The 27,336-nt window shown below is 34.6% G+C and overlaps 3 protein-coding genes across 6 annotated transcripts; 1 reads left to right on the plus strand and 2 right to left on the minus strand.

Moving 5' to 3' along the window:
• On the plus strand, positions 1 to 6,302 carry LOC114871320 (G-protein coupled receptor Mth2-like). Its single transcript, XM_029177067.2, has 7 exons — positions 1 to 283; positions 796 to 1,706; positions 2,250 to 2,479; positions 3,161 to 3,327; positions 3,424 to 3,657; positions 3,875 to 4,138; positions 4,320 to 6,302. Exons 2-7 carry the CDS (start codon positions 1,593 to 1,595, stop codon positions 4,805 to 4,807), a joined length of 1,497 nt encoding a protein of 498 aa, XP_029032900.2. The 5' UTR covers positions 1 to 283; positions 796 to 1,592; the 3' UTR covers positions 4,808 to 6,302.
• On the minus strand, positions 5,755 to 24,389 carry LOC114871321 (inositol polyphosphate 5-phosphatase K-like). 4 transcript variants are annotated; one of them, XM_029177070.2, is made up of 10 exons: positions 9,919 to 10,143; positions 8,965 to 9,831; positions 8,689 to 8,802; positions 8,546 to 8,623; positions 8,314 to 8,461; positions 8,070 to 8,245; positions 7,776 to 8,003; positions 7,557 to 7,710; positions 7,293 to 7,482; positions 5,755 to 7,188 (listed from the first exon to the last, which is right to left on the minus strand). In XM_029177070.2, exons 2-10 carry the CDS (start codon positions 8,988 to 8,990, stop codon positions 7,013 to 7,015), a joined length of 1,290 nt encoding a protein of 429 aa, XP_029032903.1. In that variant the 5' UTR covers positions 8,991 to 9,831; positions 9,919 to 10,143; the 3' UTR covers positions 5,755 to 7,012. The 4 variants fall into 4 exon arrangements, 1 of the variants encoding a protein (XP_029032903.1); XR_006829944.1 differs by lacking the exons at positions 5,755 to 7,188; positions 7,293 to 7,482; positions 7,557 to 7,710; ... (3 more) ...; positions 8,546 to 8,623; positions 8,689 to 8,802 and adding exons at positions 11,674 to 11,751; positions 12,504 to 12,904; positions 13,082 to 13,239; ... (3 more) ...; positions 23,642 to 24,086; positions 24,309 to 24,389 and having other exon boundaries at positions 9,003 to 9,831; positions 9,919 to 10,314; XR_006829946.1 differs by lacking the exons at positions 5,755 to 7,188; positions 7,293 to 7,482; positions 7,557 to 7,710; ... (3 more) ...; positions 8,546 to 8,623; positions 8,689 to 8,802 and adding exons at positions 11,674 to 11,751; positions 12,504 to 12,904; positions 13,082 to 13,239; ... (2 more) ...; positions 21,992 to 23,570; positions 23,642 to 24,298 and having other exon boundaries at positions 9,003 to 9,256; positions 9,531 to 9,831; positions 9,919 to 10,314.
• On the minus strand, positions 24,367 to 27,336 carry LOC114871322 (translocation protein SEC62). Its single transcript, XM_029177071.2, has 5 exons — positions 27,241 to 27,336; positions 26,254 to 26,694; positions 25,793 to 26,140; positions 25,624 to 25,724; positions 24,367 to 25,453 (listed from the first exon to the last, which is right to left on the minus strand). Exons 1-5 carry the CDS (start codon positions 27,274 to 27,276, stop codon positions 25,282 to 25,284), a joined length of 1,098 nt encoding a protein of 365 aa, XP_029032904.1. The 5' UTR covers positions 27,277 to 27,336; the 3' UTR covers positions 24,367 to 25,281.

Below are 27,336 nucleotides of genomic sequence, written 5' to 3' on the forward strand. Positions count from 1 at the left end.
GAGTGCGGTCAGTATGGTCCCGGACGCCGATCTGTGAACCACGTGAACATCAAGATCCATTCTCCATTACGTGATCCAGTGTCTTCGTCAGTGAACGTGATTCGAAGTAGTACGAAAATTATTTATACCGTTGGACGGTCTGTTTCCGTGTCTTTGAAAATTCGTGTTAAACTTTGCCTTCGTATAGTTTTTACCTGTTGCTCTAATAGTGCCAATTACCATAGGATGCCAATGTTAATTATATCTTAATAAATTGATCTGGATGGTAAACAGTTGTCAATAGGTATGTTTTAATAAAATGGCCTTGTTTCTTTTTCTAAAGGTGTCCTTTGAATTCTGTGTGATTGATGAAGCTCTTAATAATTTCTTGAATGAAAGCGAACGAAAGAACCGGTATACTTTTTAGTACTTTCTTCGATGAAACAGCAAGAATTATAGGTCAACAACTGTTCATTTATCAAACTTTCTTTTCGAGATAAATTCGATCCTTTTGTATTTGGTCCCTTAACTTATACAAGTAAAATGTTATTTAATTAAAATAAATTCTTAGATTTGTAGCTTTGTAAATTTTTTTAAATTTATAATATTAACTAAAATCTCTGTTATCACTATTTATAGATATCACGATTTTCCTTGGACCTCAGAAGCTTCATTAATATTACAATAATTAACCTTTTAAATTAATGCTAAGAATAAGATGGCTAAAAGCGTATCAGATAATTGCATGAAAATGATAAAAGAATTTAGAAAATATGGAGTCATTCTCCATGTAACACAATTATTGTCTAATTGTAGATCTACCCATCAAGATTGCACTTTGAACTGACAGATCCGACGAAAGATAGAAGACAAATATTTTCAATCGAACGGAGTAAAACATCAAGAACACTTTGCTTCGCCAAGTCAATACATAGATACTCAAGGAAAAGAAGAAGAAGAAATACATGTTCTGTTATCAAAGTTAATACTGCGCGAACGGAGCGTTATTATCTTACTCACCGTTCAGTCTTTAATCGATAGCAAGAAAATAATCAGGGAATGAGATCTTGTATAACTGATAGAGCTTTGGAATTTCATTTACCCTGAATCTATACCAGGAGACCTTCAACATCCTTCCGGCTTCAATGCTAGTCTTTCTGAAATTCACGAAACAAGATCATCTTCTGAAAAGTGTATATTAATCAATTAAATTATATTCTATTAGAACCGAAGAAAAAAGTAACATTCAACGAAAGAAATTTATAAAAAGAAAAATTTACCTTTTGAAAGGTGCATATAGTCTTCACAGAAATATATTATTTCCAGTGGAACTATAAAAAAAAAAATTTCTAAAAAAAAATCGGTGAATAGAAAATTAAAACAATGATACTGAAGTATCGAATACTAAGAACATTTAATTTTTTTGCAATTTTTAATACTTAAAGTGTACCAAGCACTCTTTTTTATTCACGAAAAAGAATAGACACTGGCATATAATTTGGACTTTTAAAAGCTTTTGGGAACTAAAAAGCCAGGGAATCTAGTTCTATTAAACGTTTGAAAAGCGTTTTACGACAATATTTGCCGAACGTATAAACAGATTTCGAGGAAAGATGTCTGGAAATTCTAAAATGCTTTCGCTGCTACTGTACGTTCTTCTGTGTGACCTGGCGATTTGCATGGTTCGTACGAACGATAAAATGCCAACGATGTATTCGATTTCTTTGGTACGTATAACTATAATAATCAAAGCATAATACAATAATAATCTTTCAAATATGAACTTGTAGATCAAATATAGACTTTATTTAGTGTATCATTGAATTTTGAAATTTATGTTTTTAACACAGTTTCATGCTTCGTTGATCGTATCGCCTTTTGCAATATAAAAAGATCTCTATGGAAAAGATAACTATTGAATCTTCGAAATTGTAGTCTAATGAATCAGTTAGTTAAAATTGACCAAAATAATACCAAAACGATCTACGTGCGAAAAATATAGATCCTTGTATATTTGTAAAGTTATTTTTGTGGACCTCGCTACGCATCTACATATAGCTATCTTTGAAGTATTGGAACTTCGAGTTTTCTTTTTTGTTATACAAGCATCATTTAACTTGTAAATGATCATGGAAATTTTATTAACTTGCACAGGCTTCCTTTGAAAATTAGAGGAAACTCTGAGGCATGTGATAATTATAAATTAGTCGATAAAAAGAGATTGACCAATTTAGATTAAAACATGAAAATCGTTTTACATTATTTTACAGCAAAATAGGACATCTATACCGGAGAAATATAAAAATTTACCACTGGTTGGAAAATGTTGCCCAGAGGGGAAGGTTTTAATGAAACAAACGAGTTGCTTGGCTGTGGATCCATCGACAATTCATACTTTCTCGCCTCTTTTTAGTAAATTTAATAAAAGCGGATATGAGGTCCCGGGTAAAAAACAAAACACGTTCGTCGCAATTGTTGGAAATCCTTGCAAATATAAAAAGTGAGTATTTGCGCGTTAATGCATCAGGAAATAAAACTCTGAAATATGAGAGGATAAAGTCTGCCTATAATTTGAATGTTATTCACCATTCTATTTTGATTTCAAAATTGGAAATTTTTAATATTTTGAAGGCTGCACATTTTAATTATTTGACAAATAATTACCTATGTAATGTTTGTGTATTAGAAGTACATCCTAATCGCTTTGCAATGTTTTCTAATAAAGATATCCTTTCAATGGGTTCAATAATCTACAAGCAACCTATCTGTTTAGATAATGAATATTTTCTAATTAATCTTTTTTCAATGCTTCTAAAAATAGATTGATAATATTGAAAAAAAGTGTTTATCTCTAATCTCACATACCAAATGATTCGTTACAAATAAGGAAAAATTTTTCATTCAAGGAAAAATTTGTTTAATCTGAATGCAGACTGGAAAAATAATGAATTTCAAATTAATTACTAAACTGAAATTTATCCTGCTAAATTTCGAAAGAATACAACACGAAACAAAATTATATGAATAATACAATACTCTATTTTGATATCTCTAAAGAAAAATCATTTTTATAAATCATTCCAAAGAATGAATTAAATTTATATTTAAATTAATATTCGTAAATTTGAAATGTTAAATGAAAAATAAGGCATTATAAAAATAATGATGTACTTCCTTTCAGATATATTTTAAATCCCAATGACACCATCCTCGATTCCAATCATTTATTACTAAATGGATCAGTGTTCGCACCTTATGAAGAGCAGGTGATGTTGAATCCTGGGGTTGATTATTGCATGGAAATCGTTCCGGAATTAGGACTCAAAACTTTTGTGTGCTTTTCTGAAGGTAACTAAACAAGAACACCTTAAATCCTTTATACTCGATCGATGCCTGATATAATTTACCTGACAACTGCAAAATGTGCAATATTAATCGTTTCAGATCGAGTAATAGTAGCTGCGGACTCGCGATTTACAATTTACGCCTGCGGACTTTTAATATCGGTGCCATTCTTAATCCTCACCATTCTGGCTTATTCCATCACTCCAAAATTAAGGGACGTTTTTGGAAAAGCATTGTGTCGTTACTGTGGTTGTTTAGCATTGGCTTTTATCACTTTAGCAATCACGCAATTGGGAAGCTTGCATCTATCGAGCGAAACTTGTACCAGTATAGGTAAGAAGACAATTCTAAAAACTTTATTTTATGTTAGAATTAAAGGAAAAAGATAATATAAAATGTCAGAAACTTTAGAATATTAAACAAAAGTGTGTTAAGATTCCAATTTTCCCCAAGTATACTAGAAACCCCGTATGGGATGCCATAAAATGATACCATCTAAGGGTTAATGCTCGTTTGAAATCAGTTAAGAAAGAATAATTAACTTTTCTAGCATTCGTCATCCAGTTCTCCTTCGTCGCATGCTTCTTCTGGCTAAATGTGATGTGCATCGAAATGTGGTCCCTGGTGCGTAGCCACGTTGATCGTGATACCTACAGAAGAATGAAACCAAAAACGTTATTCTTCTGGTACTCTTTATGGTGTTGGGGTCCCTCGGTGATACTTATCCTCGTCTCGATGATTATGGATCTGAGCCCGACGATACCAGCGACTTATGTGAAGCCAAACTTCAGCAAGGAGAGCTGCCAGTTCAAATGTAAGTCAAATAAGACTTTTAAACTCGATAAGCTCAGGATACTTGTACGATTTTCTATTAATGTATCTAGTATAGCCTTCATGGCATTCGCGATGATTTTCAAAATATTCCTAAAATCCATGTCACTCGCCTTTCATTTACTAAAATTTATTATAATTCTCTCTTTTTTTATAATTTCCAGCGAGTGGCAAATCAATGCCATACTTCTACGTGCCGGTCGGACTGCTGCTTCTAGAAGACGTGATTCTCTTCGCCCTGACATTTATCAAACTGACGAAATATCAGAAGGATCTTGACTTGAGACGTTTGGCGAGGAATCAAGAATCTGATCGGATCGATCGAAGATTCCTTCGACGTTTGATGAGAACAACGTTAGTTTGCTTGATAGTCTTTTTCCTGATGGGTCTGAATTGGACAATGGAGTTGATATCCTGGTTCGTCCACGGGAATTCCTTTGACTGGTCCACCTTCGACCTCGTCAATGCTCTGCAGGGTGTCCTTGTGTTCGGTTTGTTCGTTCTACGAAGGCCACCGAGAGATTTCGTTTGGTACCGAATACAACAGCTTCGTGGCAAGGACGTAGCTGAACCCGAAAACAGAAGCATGGAATTGTATTTGCTTCCTATAATGAACGGTGATTCTGCGTCTAGACAAACGATCATTCCGTGAAACTAGTTTTCCTTCTCTTCTTAATCAACTGCCTCAAGATATTTTAAAAGTTCTGTTGAAGAGACATCATTGTGAGTGACTTCGTTTCGTGAAGTATAGATTCGAAGATTCTGATCAATCTGTTAGATATTAGAAATTTATTCATTTATTTATTGCGTGAGTGAATGGACAGATGAGAATCGTTCTTGAAATATTTACAATTCATTGTACAAAGTATGTACTACATGGACATCGTTGTTGTCCTTTCGTTTATGAAACAATGATATACAAGATTGGTTACTACACTTGACAATTTTGATTATCTTTGTTATTTGCAGAGCTACATCAGTAGCAAACTTTAGATTTACAAAATCAAATAAGACTTGAAAAATTCATTTTACCATAAGTCCAGAGTATATTTTATAAATCAACAACGAATACCTGAGCTATTGTATTTTAAAACAGCTTAAGAATACTTCACACGGGTATTAAATTTTTTTTTTTGGCATAGCATGTTTCTCAAGAACTTCTCGGTTATATAAAAACATTCACAACCCGTTTTACAATAAAATATGCAAGTTGTGGTGTTTGTAGATTGCATAACAGTGAGAAGTCGGATAGTATCGTGATTTTACGTTGAATGCACACGTTCTGCGAATCTTGTACAGTAACATTAATTACTTTTAGATACATAATTTTCCCGAGTGCATGACACATCATTAATTAAGAATTTAGTCTTGCTAGCACGTATATAGCTTCACTTGCCATTCATGATTTAGATTAAAAACCCACGTCTGGTGAAATAAAGTGGTATCAGATTGTTATTAGGAATACAATAAGACGATAATTCATCGAAATTATAAACGTTTGTAATTTAATGGAGCGGATATATTATTTATTGTAATTTGTTATTTATTGTACTGTTATTTAAGTTATTTACTTAAGATTAAGGTAATTCATTAAATGTCTTCTTTAAAAATATTGTTCTTTATTTTGTATCCCTTTTTTCATACCACAGCGTATATTTGTTCGTTTTCATTGCGTTTCTATCGCGCTATAAAAATAAAACAGCGTAGGTTTGTACAACCAAACCATCATAACAATTCGCCAACCCAATCAAAAGGTTTTCTAAAACTAACGATTATTATCTATTCGGTGCTTACACGTATGTCAGGTGCGTAACAACACGTTAGCACATTCTTAATAAGCTCTGTAGAGTAAGACAATTAAGCACTAGTGCCTGTGGGGTGGTAACCCAACAGCAAAAACCAGGTACCAAAAGTAACTTTTTAACATCAATCAAGAAATTGGTTAAGATATGAATTCTTTCCTGTCTTCCGGGAACGTCCTTTTACGTCTACTTATGTCTTTTCTACATTCCTGTATGCTTCAGCAGATACTGCCATCGTTAAATTCATAAATAAATTTTGTTAATTTCATGAAAGTTTATATTGAAAAAAGTTCAATTCCTAAAATGAAATATAGGCTCATTGTCAGTTAAAAAAATGATTTTATACTATATAAATAAATAAAAAAGAATTGTCCTGTAAAATGTACGTTATCTACTGAAAAATACAGTAACATACTAACTCGATCCTATTTTAATCACAATTTGGTAAAATCTTACGTTTACATTCCTAATTTTGACAATGTGTTGTGATTTAAAATTGTATAGCGTATAAACCCTTTGTGGTCCTTCCAACGATTATCATTTTAGTTGCCCTGTTAAAGTAGATGCTACTTATAGGAACTAAAAGAGGCTATAGTCTAGTAAAGATTACTCTTCTGTAATATCGTTTTGCTAAAAAGTATTCACTTTTAAAAATATACATATATGTCACAGTTGATTATGTAAGGTTAAATATATCACAGAATACTCTTCAAATTTCTTTATGTTTTCACACCATAATTCGTTCCAATTTCTCGAACTATTTTGTATTATTATTCAAAATACTAAAGGTAGTCAATATATCCTTTGAACATTTTTCAGACAGAAGATAATGCTCTAATTTATTAATGCCTTGGTAAAAAGATAAAGAAATATTGGACCTCAAAGAGTTATATTCAAATAATGCATTCTTTTGTCATTAAATAAAGCTACTCACGTGAGTCTGACAACTAAACGCGCGCATATTGCAACAACTTATCAGTTACACATTAAGAATCTATAATAAGCAGGTATCATCTGTAATTGTTATTGTGTTTAAATAAATATTAAAAAGGTTATCAAGTTGGTCTATGGTGTCCTGGAAATGGAGGACTAACTCCTAAAATTCCAATAAGATTTCCCCGTTGAGCAACATAAACCAACTGATACATTCCTGGTGAGCGAAGAGCGGTGTCGCTGAAGTAAATTCGCTCCGTGATGGCATGCGGTTCGAAAGGAATCGGAGACGATTTACCTAACATAAACCTTTATCATAAACTAGTAAAAATAACTGCGATGTATCAGCAACGATAACAACTGATAATCATGTCCGATAAATGGATCAGGATTAAATCTTACCTCGACCTACATATTCGTACACAATGTATTCGTCTAGACTGGAAAATTCGTTGTGGAAAAGTCCTACCCAATCTCCGCTAGCGGGTCTAGCATCTCCCAATAATCTGTATGATACCGAATTTTCTTCATCTATAAACCATGCTGTCACAGGTTGAAATTCTACACCATGATCCTCCACACCGGGTCTAATCTATAAATGTCATTAATTTTTTAAGCTTAACAAGTCATTTGTAGTTTTTAATATCACGACAATAACAATATTACAATAATATCAAATTCCCCTGTGACAGGTTTATGGTCTGATTGTACATAATCGAACTGACTCTTGTAATTACGCTGAGTAGCGCTAAGCTTAACATCGTCATAAACATCGGCATTTACTTTGTACAAAATTCTATCAGTCCATGATGGTCGTCGCCTGTATACAAAACTTGTAAGTAAGAGTTATCAGTAAATAATATTATGAAAATAAATTCTCCTTACTTGAGATCAAATTCTTGGGATGAAAACTCATATTTGTAAGTAGGTGGGAATGTAATAGAATTTTCATGCAATTCGGCAAAAGCGTCACCGTTCTCCATTACCGCCTTTAATTGATCTCTTGCCAATAAAGGTTTCAATTGATTTTTCTTAACTAATAAATCAATATCTATGGCAGTTAGATCTTCTCCGTTTAATCGAAAATTTAGATCACCAATCCAAAATACATAACTGAAAGGTTGCTGTTATTTATGCCAGTTGTTATATTATACTACTCTATTGAAATACCATACTCACTCGTGAAATAATATTTTAGAAGTATCTGGACTAGTATAACTATGATTTGTGAGTATTGTATTATAATCCATGATTCTATCTGCCAGTAAATGATCATGTGGAGTCAAGTGTGTATTTACTACACACATACTAACCCCATATATATTCAGTCTTACACTGACTGCCCCCTTATTACCCTAAAAACAACACATTTTTATTTAAAGGTATTAGAAAAATATGGTGCACAATTCAAATTCTGTCTTACCCACATGCCTCCAAATCCTGTCTTAGTATATTGAGCTTCTATTAATCTTAAATGAGTAATATGCTTTCTCAAGCAAAAAACATTTAAGACAAGTCCCTGTAAACGCTGTGTACGTATTTTTACATAATCATATTTCTTTAATATTTCTCTGTAAAAATTAAAAAAAAATGAAGGTCTCTTAAAGGCTTGATTATTAATATATGGGAATAGAGCAATTTTCTAATTTGCACACCTAAAAGATTTAGTCCATGGATCCTCAAAGAATATGTCTAATACCATATTTTGTGGTTGAGCTTTAACTTCCTGCAACCTAGAATTTATAAACTCAGTTATCTTATTAGTAATGCATACATTTCATATGTTTTACATGTATACCCAATGTAATATAAATCTGGCAAGTTTCTTGATGTAGATGGACCACAATCAAGAAGTCGATGCAAATCTTGTACAGGATATTTAGTTGCCACATTCCATGTAACAAAATAAATCCTAAAATGCATAATAAACATATGTTAATAAAATTATTTACAATTAAAGTAGGACAAGTTTTTCAGTTGTCATTTAAGATTTAATTCATCATTTAATTTCAAAACTATACAAAATAAGAATCAAGAAAATTGAAGCAAGAAATATTAAGTAACTTCCACTTACCTAAGATGATCTGATTTACCAGCCATTTTTAAGACAATATTATTTAAATTTAGAAAGATTTCACTAAAATCTATGCAACTTTTTTAGCATTTGAGCACAGGTTATACTCCACTGACTGTGCAGTATCTGTCACAACAGTTTACAGGTTAAGAAGTATTGTATGGAATGGCAAGAATTTCTCAGTCGTAGACGTGCATTTAAGTATTATTTTTAGATAATTCAATCGATGCATTACAAAAGTTATGTATGTTTTCCATCAGAATGCAGCAAAACGACTACTTATGGAACCATACTGTTGACAGTTGAAAAGAAAGTAAGATTCCCCTCCAACCAAGCTCGGCACGTGACGTCAAGAAAGCAACCTGCCGTTTACTGTCACCGAATACATTACGCATTTACTACATATACGCAAATGCGTAATCATTGTATGGACAGTAACGTAGTAAGTTTGAATAATACCCTAACATGTTTATCAAACAATACTGTAGACAATTTTACAATCTATCTCTTAAACCATATTGTGTAAGGCTTTGTAACATAATAGAAAAATGAAAAGGACTACTTACACTGTTGAATAGTGACCTACATACCTAAATATCTACAATACTCTTGTTTCAATTTTATGGTCACTAATAATTATTGTATCAATAATGTTAATTTTACTCACAAAGAATAAAATACACTGTCTCCTACTGTGTACATTGCATTTAGAACTGAATGACGATTAAGGAAGAAAAACAATGAAAAGGTGATAATCAGGTATTGATGATTCACTAACAACTTGCGATAAAAGTGAAGAAATATTTGCAATACTTGTTAGAGTCGCTCTTCGCACTCCAATGTATCATATACAGGTAAATCTCTAATCTATGAAAAGTAAAATAACACTGCTGTTATTTCTAGGATCTTAATGGAGAGAAAAAAGAAGGAATATAAAAAAAAAATGTATCGTACCTTTATTATAATTTCTCGCGTAATTCGCCTTCAACAGTTTGATTTGTTATCGAAATAATCGAGCATAACCGAGACGCAGAAAAATGAATAGTCTCGAGCAACGCTCGTACATGATATTATTTACAATAACAAGACAAACAAATAGGAAACGAAGTCTCCGTTGTTTCATAGTTATCTAATATAAGAACGTAGAAAAGCAGTCCTCTTATCAAATTCGCGGACTTTTGTGTCTGAAAGAATTTCCGGGAAATTATCAGTACATCATCCCAGGATGAGCTGCTCGTTGAAAGAATACATTCGGATTCGCTGATAAAGTTGTGTACAAGTTTCCTGCGTCTTCTGGCCTTAAGTACATTCCTGGTGGCAATACAAACGTCTCCATTGGGCCGTGAACATCTGAAAAATTTATTTATTTGTTAATTCACATCCGTTGCAATATTTAATACCATTATTATTAGTCATAGATTACTCGTAATAATATCATTTTTAAATACCACGATGATATTATCTTTATTATTACCACTACTTGCATCAAGATATGCAAAATCTTGTTTATGAGAATTTGTAGGCTCGTCGTTTGAAATGCGTAGGCCGTCGGTTAAAAAATTAGGTCTAAACTTGTTATCTGCATAAATATTCTACCGCAACTGGTTATTAATTTCCGGTAACGATGTAAACACCGCGTCTCCGCTTGTTTTTCCGGTCGTGTCAATCAGCAGACCGTAATTTTTTTAACGATGAACACGTTTATTTCAAATTCTTTTTAATCTATAATATGCAATTTTATTTTTGATGTACTATAAATTGATAGAATATATTTAATAACAATATGATAATTAATTAACGTATAAAGCGAAGCTGTTGATTTTTCTTGAATGTAATCTTGATATCTGTATTCATTAAAAGTCCTATATACTTTTCTTAATGAAGAAATCGATATAAATTGCTTAATTGAACATATCAATATAAATTACTCATCACTTTGATGAATCAATAATCTGTTTATCTATGTATCTATTATGGTGCTGCATTTTTGTTATTTTTAAACGCTTTCTATAAATTAATCATAGGATACCGACAGAAGATCCACTTTAAAGAGAGGTTCAATTACCCTGTAAATTTAACCGGGATTCCAAGTGGGTCACACCTGTCACTCTTCCTAGAAACTTATGATTATTTGAAAGTTCTTTACAACGGATGACTTGAAATCGAACCACCATGAAGAAGCAATGAAGACTAAACGAAACGGATCGATGACTTTTAGTTTCAACCTTGTTCTCAAAATTGACAGTAAATATAATAGAAACTTAGTTATTACTGGAAAAACAAAAGATGTTTATATATAAAAAAAAAGAAGAAGAAACAATTTTGATCGACCACTAACAACGGGTCACCGATTAACTAGCATCGTCTAATCTAACGGGATCCGTTTCCCCTTCCAGTATAATTCTTGAAGAAGCGCTTGACCTCCGTCTCGAAACTTTCTCCCTCTCCACCTTTCCTCTGGAAGGTTTTTCCTCCCTTTCGTTCATTCCTCGAGGCGAAGGTCGCAAGAGGCGACTCCGTAACGGAGGAAAAATTTGGAAGAGTGTTATATCAAGAAAGTAAACTCAAAAAATTGTTGAAACAACTTTTGAACTGAAATTTTTCAAAATAAGTTCAATATTCAATCGTAGAATTAATCGAAGTGTTACTTTTTTAATTAGTCCTATTTACGTTATTGTTATAATTGAAAATGTTTATGAAAAGTCTTACCATCAGAATAAATGGGACTTCCACCATGCCTGCAGGCTGTGCATCCAGGTATAGCGGATGAAACTAAGGCCACACGATCTGTAATGCAGATAATTTAAATTAACAAATACTTAAATTAATGTTTGAAACTCATTCAGGCACAGTTATATTCAAGAAATATCTAAGGGTGAGGGTGAGAATCTTGGGAAAAGATCCTGACACCATCTGTCTTTGATCTTAAGAAAAACTAGGAAGAGATTAATCTGAAAAAATCTTTAATGTCAGGATCAATTACTCTACTATATTATTGATTTCTAACGGAAGAAAATGATGACAGTGTTCATAATTGTACGTATACCAGCTTTCCATAGCGTTTCCGGACCCATGTTTATGTGTTTTCTTTTTCACCTCATAGTAGAACTAGAACACTATACCGAAGTTTTTGTCACCTGTTTTTCAAAATCTAAACAAACCTATTAATTATCATCCAAAATGAATGATAAAAAAAAGTGAAACGGTAATCATAGAAACTACCTCCGAGAAACGTAATGGCAAGCAGGTGAGGGAGAAAATGGTGAAATCGTATGTCGCTGATAGTAGTTTTCCACTTCTTATGGAAAATTATTCTATCCAATTTAACAAACATATCAAATATTTTGTTGCACGGAACGGCTACATTGAAAGCCTATAATATAACTTTCCCTTTAACGAACGATTATATCAAAGCACACACAAGACAGCCGCTAATAAATTTCCTAGCGGTGCTGTAATCGGTTGCAAATAATTACATGCGTGCACGTAAATACCGAGGGTATGATAGTATGGCTGTATAGAGAAGAGCGCACACGTACCACCGCTGTGATAATGCATTTTTCTCTTCAAAGAAGCCTCGACTGGTTTGAAGTGGAAAAAGGAAGGCGAGTAACCGCTGCCAGGAAGCGAGCTGAGAGCATCGTCTCGATCACGGATCACGGTCGCAGGAGCCTCTCGGCCGAGGGCGGCTAACTGGCGGCCCTTTGGCAGAAACATTGTCAGGAACACGAGAAGGGAAGTAGTTAATAAACCGTAGGCAAGCCAAGCTTCTCTGTCGCTCTCCGATGAAGCTGCCACCGAGCCGATCGCGCTTGATATCCAAATCGGAAGCGATAAACCAACAGCCAGCCCGATAAATGCCGCTTCCCGGTTGTTGTCTCGAACGCCCCGGGCTCGTACCGCTAAGCAAGCCACAGCGACCAGCAGTGCGCCAGGATACCTGAAATCATCCAACGATTCAACGATCTGCGATATGGAAAACTTTTCCTTCTTAATGTACAGGGTGTGCCGAACCATTGAAATGATCGAAATGATTGTAAAATATTTTTCAAGCTCCTTATGAAAAAAAAAAAAGAAAAAATCGTATCGGTGGAAGGTTTACATTTCAAAAGTTTACCCGAGGGAAGCAACGATCTGTCCGAGAGGAGTTTTGCAACAGGAGCTCGAGGAGATTGGCCCTGTGTTTTGTACCTGGACCACCGTGGGTGGTTCACCGTAAAACCATTGCCCAATAATAGCTACTTGCACCAGCACTGCGAATCCTAATACCAATGCCTGCAACAGGAAGTAACATAAATAATCATACATCATGCATTTATCCGCGATTGTAAAATACAGATATTTTATTCAATGAGTGGTCCTGATCAATGAATATTACGATATTCTTAATTAACAGTATGTTATTGACGGTTGTCAGTCGCGACGTAATTCCTCGTGATGTATCCAGTAATATAGATGGTACATGAATATAATCGAGAGCTTATTATATAAGCAGAAAGATTACGCTTGATTTCTCTAACGAGTTATGTCATATTTCATAAACAGGTTTTCCGTTCTAATCGTCGCATCCTTTAATACGTATAATTGTATCTAGCGACGAGGAGCAATAAAAGAAATACCAGTTGAGGATCCGTTACGGCAAGCAGAAGATATCAGGAATATTAATGTTATTCAACCTAGAACATGACGTACTCGACGACCACGATAGCTGCATTTACTGCTATTACTAGTTACTACTGCATTACTTTTCATTCAAGTCCTGTCCCGCGCGTACAAATAGTCGATCGAGATCGACATCCGGATCTCCGACATGGTGAAATAAGAAAAAATCCACGTGCATCCTTCGCCGAGAGTCGTTCCACGAGTTTCTCAGGCCCGTTTTCTAAAGCTGTATTCACACACAGCCATGAAGAACTTTCGATTGTGTTACGATTGCTTAACGATTACCAATGATCGGTCACGTAACTAGGTAGAGGTCAGGTTGGGCCTGGACCCTTTAAAATGACAACTGACCCTCTTTTGAGAAATCCTATTTTAATAGAAACAAACAGCTGGTCCAAGATTCAATATGCAATGCGAAAATAATTAAAAAATATTAGACACTTAGAGCGTCCCTAGAAAAAGAAATCTTAATTACTCTAATAGAATAACTGATAAAGATATTGGCTAGATTGTTAGATTATAATAGAATGTAGAGTTGCAAAAGTCAGGACTTTCATTTGTGGTTGAATACGATGCATAAATTTAGATAACACGAAATCAGAATAAGAGGCGCTTAGCTTCCACGCAATCGGATTGTTTCAATTTCGAAATGCATTTGCCACCTGGAACAAAAGAACGCATCCTTTTTTTCGTTTTTGAATTTCTTTGAAATATACTCGCAACCTCGGTTCCTTACAAATTCTGTGTTCTTAATAATTTTTTACTACTTGTACAATTATAGGGAGCTGCAAGAATAATAATTACTCTGCAAAATCACAGCAACAAAGAGAAATTCACATAAAAAGTTTTCTTATTGTCTGGGTAAATATTTGAATTGTAAATGCCAAGTCCATTTAGATATGCTAAACCAAGCGTTTATGGGTTTATGCGTTTATGAAGCGCTGCTATCATTAGTCTACAGTGAATTTTGCATTCAATACGATTCGAATAATTAACTAAACGTTAAGAGAATCTACGCTATAATTTTACAAAATTATTAATCTTGAGCTCCTCTATAATTATACAAAATCGGTAAATATTCAGTTGCTTCAATTTATCCGACTTTACATGCTTTGTAATGAATTTGCAGTTGGTTTTTTCTTCACGGTAGCTAATTATAATTTACTGGATTAATATCGCGGAGGGTGTTAAAACTCACTTGATAAGGTGCTGGCAGATAGACACCGCTGTTCAAAGAAAGTAGAAACACGCATTTGACCAAGAGAGCCGCAAATACGAGGGCAGCTGGTAAACCAACTAATCTAAATGCGGCACATGATAAAGGATTCTGACTAAGGGACGCTGCTGCTGAGAGTCCTGCCAATAGGAACAGTCCTAGAAGTAGAGCTTGTCCCAGAAATAAATGTCGTCTGTTTGGCGCGGTAACCCTTGCCTGAAAAAGAATCGTCAAACATTAGTAGATATTAAAATTCAGAATAGCAACAACACTTGTCTTCTAATTGGCATAAGAAACCTTTTGTTACCATTGCAACGATGCGAGTGTAATTATTATTATTTGCAAAGAGGAATCTCAAAACTATCAAATATTACTTTTACATTAATTATCAGAAATTTAAAAGCAAAAGCATCTAACATATAAGTAATTATTGAAAAAGACAAGTCGAACAATTAATTAGTAAATCTTCAAAGACTGGAAAAAAGTGGAAAGTATGATTTTTGTATAACATCCAATTAGTAAATGATTAATGATTATTCAATATTGAAAAAGAGATGCTTTCTAGAGTATTTTACGAATCTCTGGGTAAATGATTTACAGGCTAGCGTTTCACGCAACATCGTCAGCATGCTCTAATTTACCATCCACGGCGAGGAAAATCTTGTTATGGCTATCAGAAAGTATCCATCTTACGCGTGTTTCAACGCGCTGACTCTCGTTCTTCTTTCCTTGACTTTGTTCTATTAATTTTCGACAAGTTAGAAACATGTGATGAGGATTGTTGCACCGCAAACTATTCGTGCCGCGATATTATAAACGGATTAAAGGCAATTACAAGGTAATTTTTCTAATTACAATGATTTATAAAGTCACTTAAATATACAGTTGGGAATAAATCAAAGAGATCCGTTTAATCGATAACATTATTTAACGAGATTATTAAGTAAATTAGTTGAATCAATAATTACGTACATGTAATGAATTTTATTAACTCAACCTGATTAGGCGACAACGCGGAACGTTTAGGTAATTTAACTAATTATTTCTGAAAAATTTCCAACAAAAAGTGAGAAGATGCGGTTTCATTTTTACAATCGTCCCACTATTCTTAATTTCTATTAGAACTCTGAAAGAAGTACCCTTTTTTACTAATGAAATACAATTTCTTTTCTATTATATTCCTAGTATATTTAGTTTGATATCAGAAATTTTTCTGACAGCTTCTGTTTAATGAAAAGTAAAATAGCCAGGAGAAATAGGTAATCGACATGCAAACTAGACCTAGGTCTCGGCGAAATTGCGAGCATGCCGTGCCGCTTATTGGAGCTTGTCCAGCTACGAACGAAAACAATTACCACCGATTCTTGCACACGTTTCCACGTGCTATCGACTGAGAAAGAGATAAGGATTCTTTTCTAAGCTCTATTAATTCGCCGCTTCCTCAAATCTCCATCATCGATGCTTATACGACCGCGAAAACGCGTTTCGTATCATTAAACGCGATAGCTTTACCAAGTAAAACACGTTCTTCCCGCTTTTTTTCGCAACACTTGTTCCTGTTAAACGAACCAACTTTACGCTAGACTTTCGATCAACAAAACAGTCAAATTACAAACAAGACGTTAAGAATTAAAAAAAAAAAAATGAATTGCCTCCAAAGTAACCTTTTACTTTCAAAGGATTAAATATAAAAATATCCTTTAATTTTTCTAATAAATATAAATATAGAAATCAACTGACCGATTGTTTGTTAATTATAAATTTAAATGTATGCGTATAAGCTAGATGGCTGAGAATGCAAAAGAACACGGTTAAGCGAACCCCGGTTACTGATAAGCTTAAAAGGTTGCGCGTACATGTAGCTATAACAATTAATCCTTATATACCAATTAGAGAATTCTTAATTAATGTTATCCTGTAAAACTCGACCATCAGTTTGGGAAAAGATACTGGTAAAGGTAAGCGAACCGACCTTGAGCAGTACGAAAACCTCGAAGCCAGCCATGAGGAGCATCGTGGCTGCGCTGAGGGCCGCCAGAGGAAGAGCCCAGGGTCGTTGTCTGAGCAAGGACCTCGAGTACAGTCGAGTATCGGGCTCGATCTCTGGGCTCTTCTTTCCCGGCATTTTGAACACCGAAACAGTCCTGTTCGGTGCTGGTACACTGATGACACTGGCCACGCTGGCCAAACCGTTCTTGTCAATCGCCACGTCGCTGGGTACCAGGAAGAATTCCGTGGACAGCTCGTAATCCTTCGATGGTTGGCCTCGTATCGCCGTAGTTCCGGTTGGACCTAGCCAGCTAGCTGTGGCCCACGACAGGATAATCGGGCTCATCGTCAGTCTCATCGCGTCATCCGTCCTTCCGTGATTATCTTCTGCTATGGTTGTTTACTTTTCTTTTTCTTTTTATCCAAGTTTCTGTAACGTCACCGGGACATGCACCGTTTCCTGCGTAAGCGCATCCTTATGCGCCTCCTCCTCTTCGCCGGGACGGATGGCACTCCTGCAATTACGATTCAACGCGGTAATTAAGACTTGCCAGTTCATTTGAGAGGATTAACTACTCGGCTAATAGCAAACATCAATTTTAACGGGATACTATTGGAAAATCTTGCTGACGCGTGCAGTTCATTATGGAGATAGGAACTTGCTCCCATATTAGTAATAAAACTTGAACGATACGCTACCCACTTGAGAAATCTTCATCAAAGTTTGGAAGCTAAGTGAAAACATTGTAACATTTGAATTCAAATGATTTAGAGATCTAATTTCAAGTAGATTTTTCTAGTTAAGAATCTTTGTAAATGAGATTCATGTTATAGATAAATACATGTGTTAATTTAATGATAACAAGTTATTGAAAATGCCTACAGTAATAAAATAGAATTGATCTGTTCGAAAATATTCTCTGATATAATTTCACTTCTGACAAAGCCAAATAAAGCATATAGCCTATTCTCCGTGAGAGGCAAGCATGACCAGTCCGCAGGCATTCACGGAGTTAACACCATTAATTATTATAAACAGGGTCAGCCGTAAGTAGAGTGAAGCATAGAATGATTAAAACCGGAGTAAAACCGTAAAAACAAGCTACTATTGTGACGTGCGTTGCTGCAATCGAATTTACATTGAATCGAAGGAACATTAAATGAATCTTTGATCGTGATAATAAATTGAACCTTTTAAGTGTCGATCATCCTGTGTCTTCGGTATCTCGACGATATTTCTTCCCACATATTTTTCTCTTCTATCAACAAATACTCCGAGCGATAATATAGTCTTTTGTTTCGTTCGAAACACTATGAACGTTATAAATGAATCTGACACCGAGTATGAAAGAGATTTCCTACTTTCTACCCCGCGGATGCTTCGATTTATCGAAGACCAACGAACACTATCAGATATAAGTGAAAGAAATTTGATAGTGAAAGAGATTTTCTGTCAGTGCATGGATCGGTTCTCTGATGGGTTAAGCCAATTGAGTGGCCACGAACCGCGCGTTGGGAGAGCCAAACTCCGACTAAACCAACGAGCATTCTCGAGGGAGACACTGGAAGCAGACTGGAGTTCCGTTCTGGAGGTGAAGCCTATCCGTTACGGAGGAGCCAGGGAGATGGTGATGACGATGCTGAGGTGGTAGTGGCATACAACAGGAGCGGATCCACGCAAACCTTCTACGAGGATTCTCTTTTTCTATGAAACTGAACAACTCAAGAATCGAGAAACTAATCGATACTTATGAAAAATTGCAATTTTTAAATGTTACACTTTCAGTAACTCTTTTTCACTTTAACTAACATTTTAAGTATCATTACTATTATATTAATAAGACAAAGCAGTAAATTGAATATTGCAATTTGAAATTATAAATTAAATATTTTTATTCTTAAATAATTATACCACTTCTACTGCTATACCAATATTGATTTGTCAATGTGTTTAAAACTTCTTACAGATTTTGAATATTCAGAATGATGTTAATTTCTCTAAATAGAAATACAAAGATTTTGTAATGTATGCTTTGAGTTTGAAAGCGTTTCAGTGAGACTTGTTAAAGCTACCTATTAATTATGTTACATTATGCGTGTAGATTTTTTAAAATACTTATCTCTTGATAAAATTCCATCATCATGAATTATAATTAACAAAAGGAGAAGCGCTTAGGAATTAATGTAGAAAGATTATTAGAGATACAGTTACGATGCTAATGCCAGCAGATTGCTTCAATAAGCCAAGTGTCCCCGCTTCCATGAATTCCAATTAACTTGCAATTATCTGAAACAGGTCTATTTTATCGAGACCGTTTTGATCTGATCCGCCCCTGACAAGATGAGAGAAGGAGCCAAGTTGGAATAAAAGAGAAATAGAGAAGGATCGGTACGAACGAAAGAAAAAGAAAGGAGCTGGTCCTCCGACGTCGAGGACCGGACCCAGAGACGCATTTACATATCGTACGTGTAATAACCTCGAAAAAGTTTTAACAATGGTCGCGAGGTTCGTCTTGACTGCAAAGAAGAAGGAAAAATTCAAAGACCAACTCGAAGGATAATGATCGTATTCAAAAAATGTTTCAGAACTTTCTGTGAACTTACAAACGATGAATCAATGGAGAATTCTTTTTGAAATAGAAATATAATAAAACTAAAAATAAGAGTAATTATTCCTCCTTCCTAAAAATTTTACGATTATTCCCCAAAAGTAGATGTAAAACAGGTGCAAATCTGAAATCATAAAAATAACAGTCATTGATCCAGTAAGATTGACAGGAATGATAAATATTATTTACCTTGGCCGAGAAGTAGCTTGCGAAAATGACTGTTGTTAGTGAAAGTGATAAGAGAGGCTTTCCTTTCTAGATTCTAAGTAGCGCGTCTTATTTGTCGTTCTGCTCGAGCTAGATAACATGTAGGCGGTCTGGCGTTACAGATCAATGATCGTTTGCGCACATACGACACGTTCGGTAGCCGTACACGATCGATCCCTTGTAACCAAGGTTCGATGAACTCTTTGCCTCGAAAACCGGACAAACCGTTTGCACGTTCAGTTTGGAGGCTGAGCTTCCTCAATAACGTATGTATAAACATGCCTTACATTTCTTGCTCTTCCTGTCAAACAATGTTTCCAGAGACTACCAGTCATCGAAATTCTAAAATCCCAACACTCTTGCCAATAACTTGCGCTCTTCTTCTTATCATTCTTGTTAACTCGATGAAAATCAATTTTTAATTCTCCGTGCATTCGTTTATACAAAAATTCATAATTTATACACTGCAAATAAATTCATTTAAAATTATATTCATTATAAAAAACATTTTGCACGACTTGTCGAAAAGAAACTCCTCTCTTTTGTGCTTCATTTTAAAATCTCAAGTGATCCACTGGTACACGGTGTACGTTTCTTTTTTCACGTATCCCGTAATAATATTATCGACGAACAAGCTTCAGCAGGAAACATAAATATTAAAACCCACTGAATTTGGCACAAAGTTTTCTGCCCTTTCAGCAAAGGCAGTTTTTCTCCCTTCATCTTGATTTTGGAGGTACTCGACATCCTCCTCATTATCCGAAGGTAGGATGCTTTTTTGAAGTATTTATATAAATTCCATGATTTAATAACTAATATATCAAAAATAATATTATTTTAAGAATACTAAACATTTTTATTCACCGTGCTTGCAATCTGTTCAAATGAAAAGGTTTCACCGATATCTCTGACACAATTCCTTCCATACGATAATTACTATACCGGCATGCTTAGCATTGTTAGAAATGAGATTTATATCCTTACGGGTTGTAGTTCGCGACTAACTTTTACCCGTAGAAACGTCTTAACCATTCGAGCAAACGAAAAATTCCATAGAACAATAGACGTTGTCAAAGGCTGAACAGCGAAAATCCTTCCCCGAAGCTAATGTACACAAATGCGTACGATGTACAATGTCTCGCAATGGCCACACCCGGTCACTTTCTCCGCCAAAGCCAAAGTCATTCTTGTACCGTAAGTTACTATGCTTAATGACGCAAGCTACCCACGCTCGATCTAATGCGAAGCACGGTGAACCGCTTTCCTTCTGGCACGTCGACCAACCATGGAATGTAAATTACAAGCTCGAGCAAATAAGAAAAAAGGATAATTAAGACGACGATCCTTTAACGGCAAAAAGCGGAAGATCGAGTCGTATCACGGCCCTGACCGAATTTCTTTGCACTTCAAGATCAATCTCGGAAGCTTTTCAAACTTCTTCAAACCGCATCTTTTTAAAGTCTATCATTAATATTCAATTGTTATCTGAAACGTATAAATTAATTTAATTTGACTTGTAACAACGATAGGATCGATTCAGATGTATACAGACAATGATTCTTTAAATTGCTAAAAATATAAAATAACAGTATAATATAATGTTTAATTTGAATTTTTTAATGCATTACTACTTGTAGGGATTTTAATTTTAATTCTGATCATAAATTATAGAGCAGTTATTAATTAAAATAACAAAATGATATAGTTGAAGTATTTAGTGATACAAATTGTTTGAAAACCTCGGGGGCAAGGATTATTTCTATGCGAAAGAAGCTGTCGAGCGTGGTGAACGCGAAATTCCTTCGTCCACGCAAGGAACCCTAAATGATGCGGAGCACCGAACTCTCGGTATTGCAGTAAGAGAGGAGAGAAGTCGCTTGCAACCGGTTTCGACAAACTAAAGCTAAATAAAGTCATGTACCGGCGCGAACGAAGGAAATCATTCCGTTGATAATTGCACCCTCGAAAAACTTTTGGACCTTCCTTGCAAAACGATCATTATTCCCTGCATAATATTTCAGAAGGATAATCATCATTATGCACCGCGTATCTGCATAATTTCAATGCAAATAATTTTCATTTTCCATTTCTATTTCTCCTCTCAGCTATTTTTAAACATAACATATTCTAATCACCTGAAATTTAATCATTTATTTATTTATTTTGATAGTTTCATTGATTAATTATAAAATTAATTACTATTCGTCTGACTACTAAACCAACGTACCTTTAATCCAAATTTGCGAAGGAATTTTTCAAAAACAACTTCTCCAAATAATTAATAACAATTTCCCCGATCGATAACCGTGATCGATCAAGAAGGAAACATTCTTTCGTGACTCACCCCCTCGTCTATTCTTCGCCTTGTCGAGTTTGATACGTTGATAAGTCGACCCTTCCACGGCGATTCATTTGAATATAAATCCGGCTGTCTACACACATTGGAAGTCTCTTGGAAGGAAAACGAACAAGAGGACAGAGAAGAGTTGAAGAAGGACTGAAAACTATCCAGACACGAAACTAAGAAGGAAGAAAGACGAAACGAAGAATTCTTTTTTCGTTGCACATTGTAACCGCAAACCACGGTGGTCGGCCATGCAAGATATTTTTTATTCACCTTATTTTCGGCTCCTCTCCACGTATTATTTAATTTTTTTCTTTTCTCTCGCTCACTTTTGACGCTCGCGCGCAAATCAAGTTTACAAGCACATTTGCGGTTTTTCATTTTTTCCTGCTTCCATACTGACATTGTGGTAAGCAACAGATGAATATCTACTTAAAGTAAATACGTGTGAAAATGATTAATACGCTAGGTCGTAAATCGTTCGTGTAAGAATAGTAAAATAAATATTTCTTCGAATGAAAAAATATTTATTCCGAGTTAATTGGTCTTGTAACGAATACCAAGAGCGATGCATATTTATACCTGTGCACACGTGCGCCCGCGCCCGCGCTCGCGAAGTTGAGGAAACAAGAGGCAGAAGGCTAACTCAAGGATACAGTACTGTTTCGTAGGTTCGATGACCCGAAACCGTCTAACAAAATCCAATAATATTCTATATTACGCTTCTTGACAAATCAAATAACATAAAGAACACACAATTACATAAGCAAATAAATGATTGAAATCAACAGATGCGATTAAGATCATTCAATTGTACATAATTAAAGATAAGCAGTTTTCAAGAACCAGATACTTATTCGATCAAGAAAGCGTGAAACGAACTTGAACATGAAATTGATGCGTATTTCATGCTTCGAACAAGACCATCCAATAACAAATATACCTCGCCATTTTCATAAATAAATATTCATGAGAAACGAAAACGTGGAAATCGTTTAAAGGATAAATGAACGAACGACGGCAAGGATGATCTATTTGAAGAAAATAAAAAACTATCGATGTATATATGGCATACAATGGTCCCGGGGGTAAAGAAACGTCCAAAAGGGGTAACTATTATTTTATTCCGTGCTCGAGTGCATTGTTAAAGGGAACTTTTATTACCTTCGCCAAGGACGAAAGCTCAGCACACGTAATCCCAGGGAAAGCCTGCATCGAGTCATGAAACGTTTACATCCTTACACACGTATTATACTGAGGGGTACGTGCGTGTAAAACCTCGTTGCCCGTGTCTACGTGAGCTCACGATGGAGTAACGATATTTATTATATGTCGGCTATGAATTATGGGCCGTTAACTTTGCCTTCGTGACGCGGCCCTTCGCTCCGCGACCAGCCAGTCTACGAATCCGCCTGAAGAAAAATATATGCATATGCGCATGCATGCCGTGTGTTTATTCCAAGCGAAATGTTCACGTTTAACTAAGTGGGCTCTCGTTTGCACGAATTAATTGAATTTCATTGAATGAGAAACATTAGACTCTGGGACTTCGAACGATTTCGAACGCAACTCGAGCGAGCTAAGACAGAGAGAATAAAAAAATAATGTTAGAACTCTGTTTAACAATCATTTCTCTTTTCATACACGTACCTTTGCGACATCCTCATGGTCGGTCGAAGGTCCGTTCGAGGGTGAACTTTTTCGATATAACATTCGTGGGAAAGACGCGACACAAACGCACCATCTAAACAGCTTTAACGGTATATTTACGGGTCTCGGTAAAAAGCGCGATGTTAAATGCTCATTAGCATGATAGCGAGGAAAAGGAATGGTCAAGCAACCTCCTTACCATCGTCAATTTTTAATCCGATTCTTTCAATACTTCATTCTTCGTGCATAGATCACTGGGTTTAATCATCTTGATCGTAAAATTTGAAGAAAATCTTGGATAAAATCGTGGTTAAATCCGAATATTTCTTCGTTATGGGAAAAGTTAGTGCCGGTTCGACGACATTCCGAAAGAATTTACTAGCGTATGATGTAATGCAATTAATTGCCGGTCAAACGATAAATGGAAACGAGTTTCTTGTTTAGTCTAAAGAAGAAAATCGATGATTAGTTATGCATAATTAACAGATTATAAAAATAAAGATAATTCTGTATAAAGTATTTAATTAATTTAGTATCTGTTAATACCGATATTGTTAACCGGTAATATCAGGTACTTAAATTAAATTCGTAAGTAATTGTGAGCATCGGAGTATCGATGGAAATACTACAATGAAACTAAAAAAAAATATAAAAAAATTAAACTTACATATAGGTACGGTTTATAAATATTTTTTATATCATTTAATAAACAATATATTCATATGTTTATCATTCCATACGTTTTTTTTTCATGATTTATTTCAATATAGGTAAAATCACGATCCGTGTACCTACAATGATCCAAAATGATACTCCATAATAATAATATAATTAGTTACAATAATAATAAGAGTAATAATAACTATTACCGTTGGAATTTTTACATAAAAATATAAGTTACAATTTATTATATGAAATCTGTGAAATATCAAGTCTTTTCGCTGTTAAAAAGGAACTCTCAGGCAGAGTAACAATCGATCGAAATAAATTTTAGACTTGTTCACGGAGATTCTATTTATCCAATTTTGTACATTTTTGGAGCCTGAGAAAATCATATTACGAAAATTTTATATTATTTATTACTAACAAAATACTGTATTTCAATGTAATTAAAACAATATAAATTGACTGTGTACAGTATATAAACCTCAGGCACCTGTATCAACGTAATCATACGTTCCGACATAATTTCTTGTATCGTGTAAACACCTAAAACACTGGTTAATAATGATTTAAATAGAAATTGTATACTTAACTGGAATCTCAGCAGTGGTATAATCTCGTACCACAGTTTTACAAAAATTTCTTTTATTTAAAATATAGACACGATTTCCTTGTTCAATTGGCTATAACATTCTAAATGCAAGAAATGCAAAGATATTGGATACAAGCGATAAACGAATAAAATTTGCAAAATTTATATACCGCTTCGTTCTCTTGCTGTGACTGTTATTAATATCCTGTCTCTTTCTAACAACATAAGTCATACATGTTTCGAGCACGTAATAGTGGCACATAAATACTTCATTTATGTACGAAAATTATATTACATTTAATCAGAATTGACGAGAATCAGCCATTGATTAACACGGCAGTTGTTGGAGATAAAGGGAAACTATTTATTGCCAAGAGTTCCTGTTTTAAAGCATCACAAAATCCCGACCTGTATTAGACTTTTCGCTTTCCGAACCTTCGCTACCTTCTTCACCTTCTACCAAATCAGATGAAGGAAGTTTCTTTTCTTCGCTAACTGTGATATCTTCAATTTGAGTATGTTCTTTAGATAATTCTTTTGTACTAGATTTCTCTTCTCTGTAAAGAAAAATGTATACGAAATTTGTAATACAATTATGGATTTGACGATCAAGCACGCAATATCATGTGATCGGACTTTTAGCGACTGCCGATATTAAATCGTACGGTAGTGAAAGAGTTAATAACCAGAATATGGACAGAGTTTGTTACTATAAACTTCAACTTACAAATTTGTTGATGATGTGTCCTCTGTATCGGAATCTTTTTCTTTCTTTCTCTTCTTTTTGCTAGCTTTTTTATTGCTTTCAGTAGAACCATAGTATTCGTACTGAAAAGAAGCTTATATAAACTAACTATTCGGGAAGTAGTAAATAACATTGAAGAACTGATACGAACTTGGTAAAGTGGCCAAAACGAAGCAAAGAATCCGACATCTGCTGTTAAATTCGGCAAAAGCCAGAGATGACATCTTCCAAGTGTTGGAACCCATAGAAGACAGAAAACGATCAATCTAATAATTGCTAACGCCAAAATGAATACAAGAAATCCTGCTGCTGCAACACTTATGTAATATACACCATGACGGATTGTTAAGGGCCATAATGGGAAGAGACAAACACCAATTGCACCTAAAACTACCAATGTTCCAAAGAACCAGTAGTATATAGGAATTGGTTCATATATCCAAACATAAGCATCATTGCAATCAACAAAATATTGTTCCATATGCATTTCTAGGCGTACCTAAACAAACGAATATTTCATTAAACCCTTGCTTTATTCTATTGTATTTTACATATAAAACATATACATTGTTTAGCTATTAAATAAATTATCATTTTTTTTGTTAAACTCACTTTTGGTTTTTTCTTTTTCTCCTCAGTTTTATCTTCACTATCTTTTCCACCTGTTGCATCTTTAATTTCTTTAGTCTCTTCCTTTTCTTTTTCAGATTTCTTTTCTTTCTTAGGATCTTTAACTTTTTTCTTTATGCCGCGTATTTTACATAGCTCTTCTTCAGAAATTACTACTTTCTTAGCTCTATGAAAGAATTTGTGCCGCAACATCAAGTCAAGGAATTCTGTAACCTGTTCACGTGTCTCAAATCTGGTTTTGCTCCATGGTGAATTTTCCAGTAGAGCATCCACTGCACGTGTGCCAGTAAAGTATTCAACATTATGATTTCTATCAAACTTTGTCTTTTTGGATGGTACATTGTTACGTATCCATTCAGCTACTGCATATTCTTCTTTGGATGGCTTTTCTTGAACAACATCATTATCTACATTGGATATTTCCTGTTACAAAAAACTGAATTTTAATCTGTGTTTTTATAAAAATCTGTGCATACATTATGTACAACTGCCAGTATGAATATTTACAGATGTCAATGAGCCAAACCTTTTACGTGTTAATGAAAATTTATTGATATCAGTGTAATTTTTGCGGTAAATCGAAATAATACTTTACTGCGATACAGTCACCCGAAGGATAACGGAATGTACTTAAAACAGGTGTAAAGCTTGTATGGAAAAAATACATTGTATGGAACGCTTGTTTTATCTTTATTAACAAATCTGTGAAACAGTTTTCTGAACAATAAAGTACACATATAATTAAAAATAATTTGCGAATTTTGAAAAGCGAGAATAAGCGATGTGTTTGCTACGTCATCCGTCGAACTTTGTTGAAACACTTTCATATTGACACGTGATTTAAATAAACAAAATAAAATCAATATAACGCTAAAACAAATGTTATATTTCTAGGTACTAAATAAACACAATAACACACATATATGTTTGAATAATATCGTGATAATTGCAGCCATATGCGATGCTTACATCTTTGCGCTTCCTGCTTTTCCTGCGTTCCGCCATGTTGTAAATTGCGTTTGGCGCTTGCGTGCTCAACGTTATTCATATACTCAACAGAAGCTG

This window comes from Osmia bicornis, chromosome 12, assembly GCF_907164935.1.
Source record: "Osmia bicornis bicornis chromosome 12, iOsmBic2.1, whole genome shotgun sequence".
Taxonomy (NCBI): domain Eukaryota; kingdom Metazoa; phylum Arthropoda; class Insecta; order Hymenoptera; family Megachilidae; genus Osmia; species Osmia bicornis.

Bases quoted from the DNA above. Each gene is read 5' to 3' on its own strand.
- LOC114871320 (XM_029177067.2), top strand. From the start codon at position 1,593: ATGTCTGGAAATTCTAAAATGCTTTCGCTGCTACTGTACGTTCTTCTG. The intron at 1,707-2,249 runs GTACGTATAACT...ATTATTTTACAG, and splicing joins CGATGTATTCGATTTCTTTG to CAAAATAGGACATCTATACC. The intron at 3,328-3,423 runs GTAACTAAACAA...TAATCGTTTCAG, and splicing joins TTTTGTGTGCTTTTCTGAAG to ATCGAGTAATAGTAGCTGCG.
- LOC114871321 (XM_029177070.2), bottom strand. From the start codon at position 8,990: ATGGCTGGTAAATCAGATCATCTTAG. The intron at 8,462-8,545 runs GTGTGCAAATTA...TAATTTTTACAG, and splicing joins CCATGGACTAAATCTTTTAG to AGAAATATTAAAGAAATATG. The intron at 8,004-8,069 runs GTGAGTATGGTA...GCAACCTTTCAG, and splicing joins TCTAAAATATTATTTCACGA to TTATGTATTTTGGATTGGTG.
- LOC114871322 (XM_029177071.2), bottom strand. From the start codon at position 27,276: ATGGCGGAACGCAGGAAAAGCAGGAAGCGCAAAGAT. The intron at 26,695-27,240 runs GTAAGCATCGCA...TTTTTGTAACAG, and splicing joins AAAGCAGGAAGCGCAAAGAT to GAAATATCCAATGTAGATAA. The intron at 25,454-25,623 runs GTAAGTTGAAGT...TTTTCTTTACAG, and splicing joins GACACATCATCAACAAATTT to AGAAGAGAAATCTAGTACAA.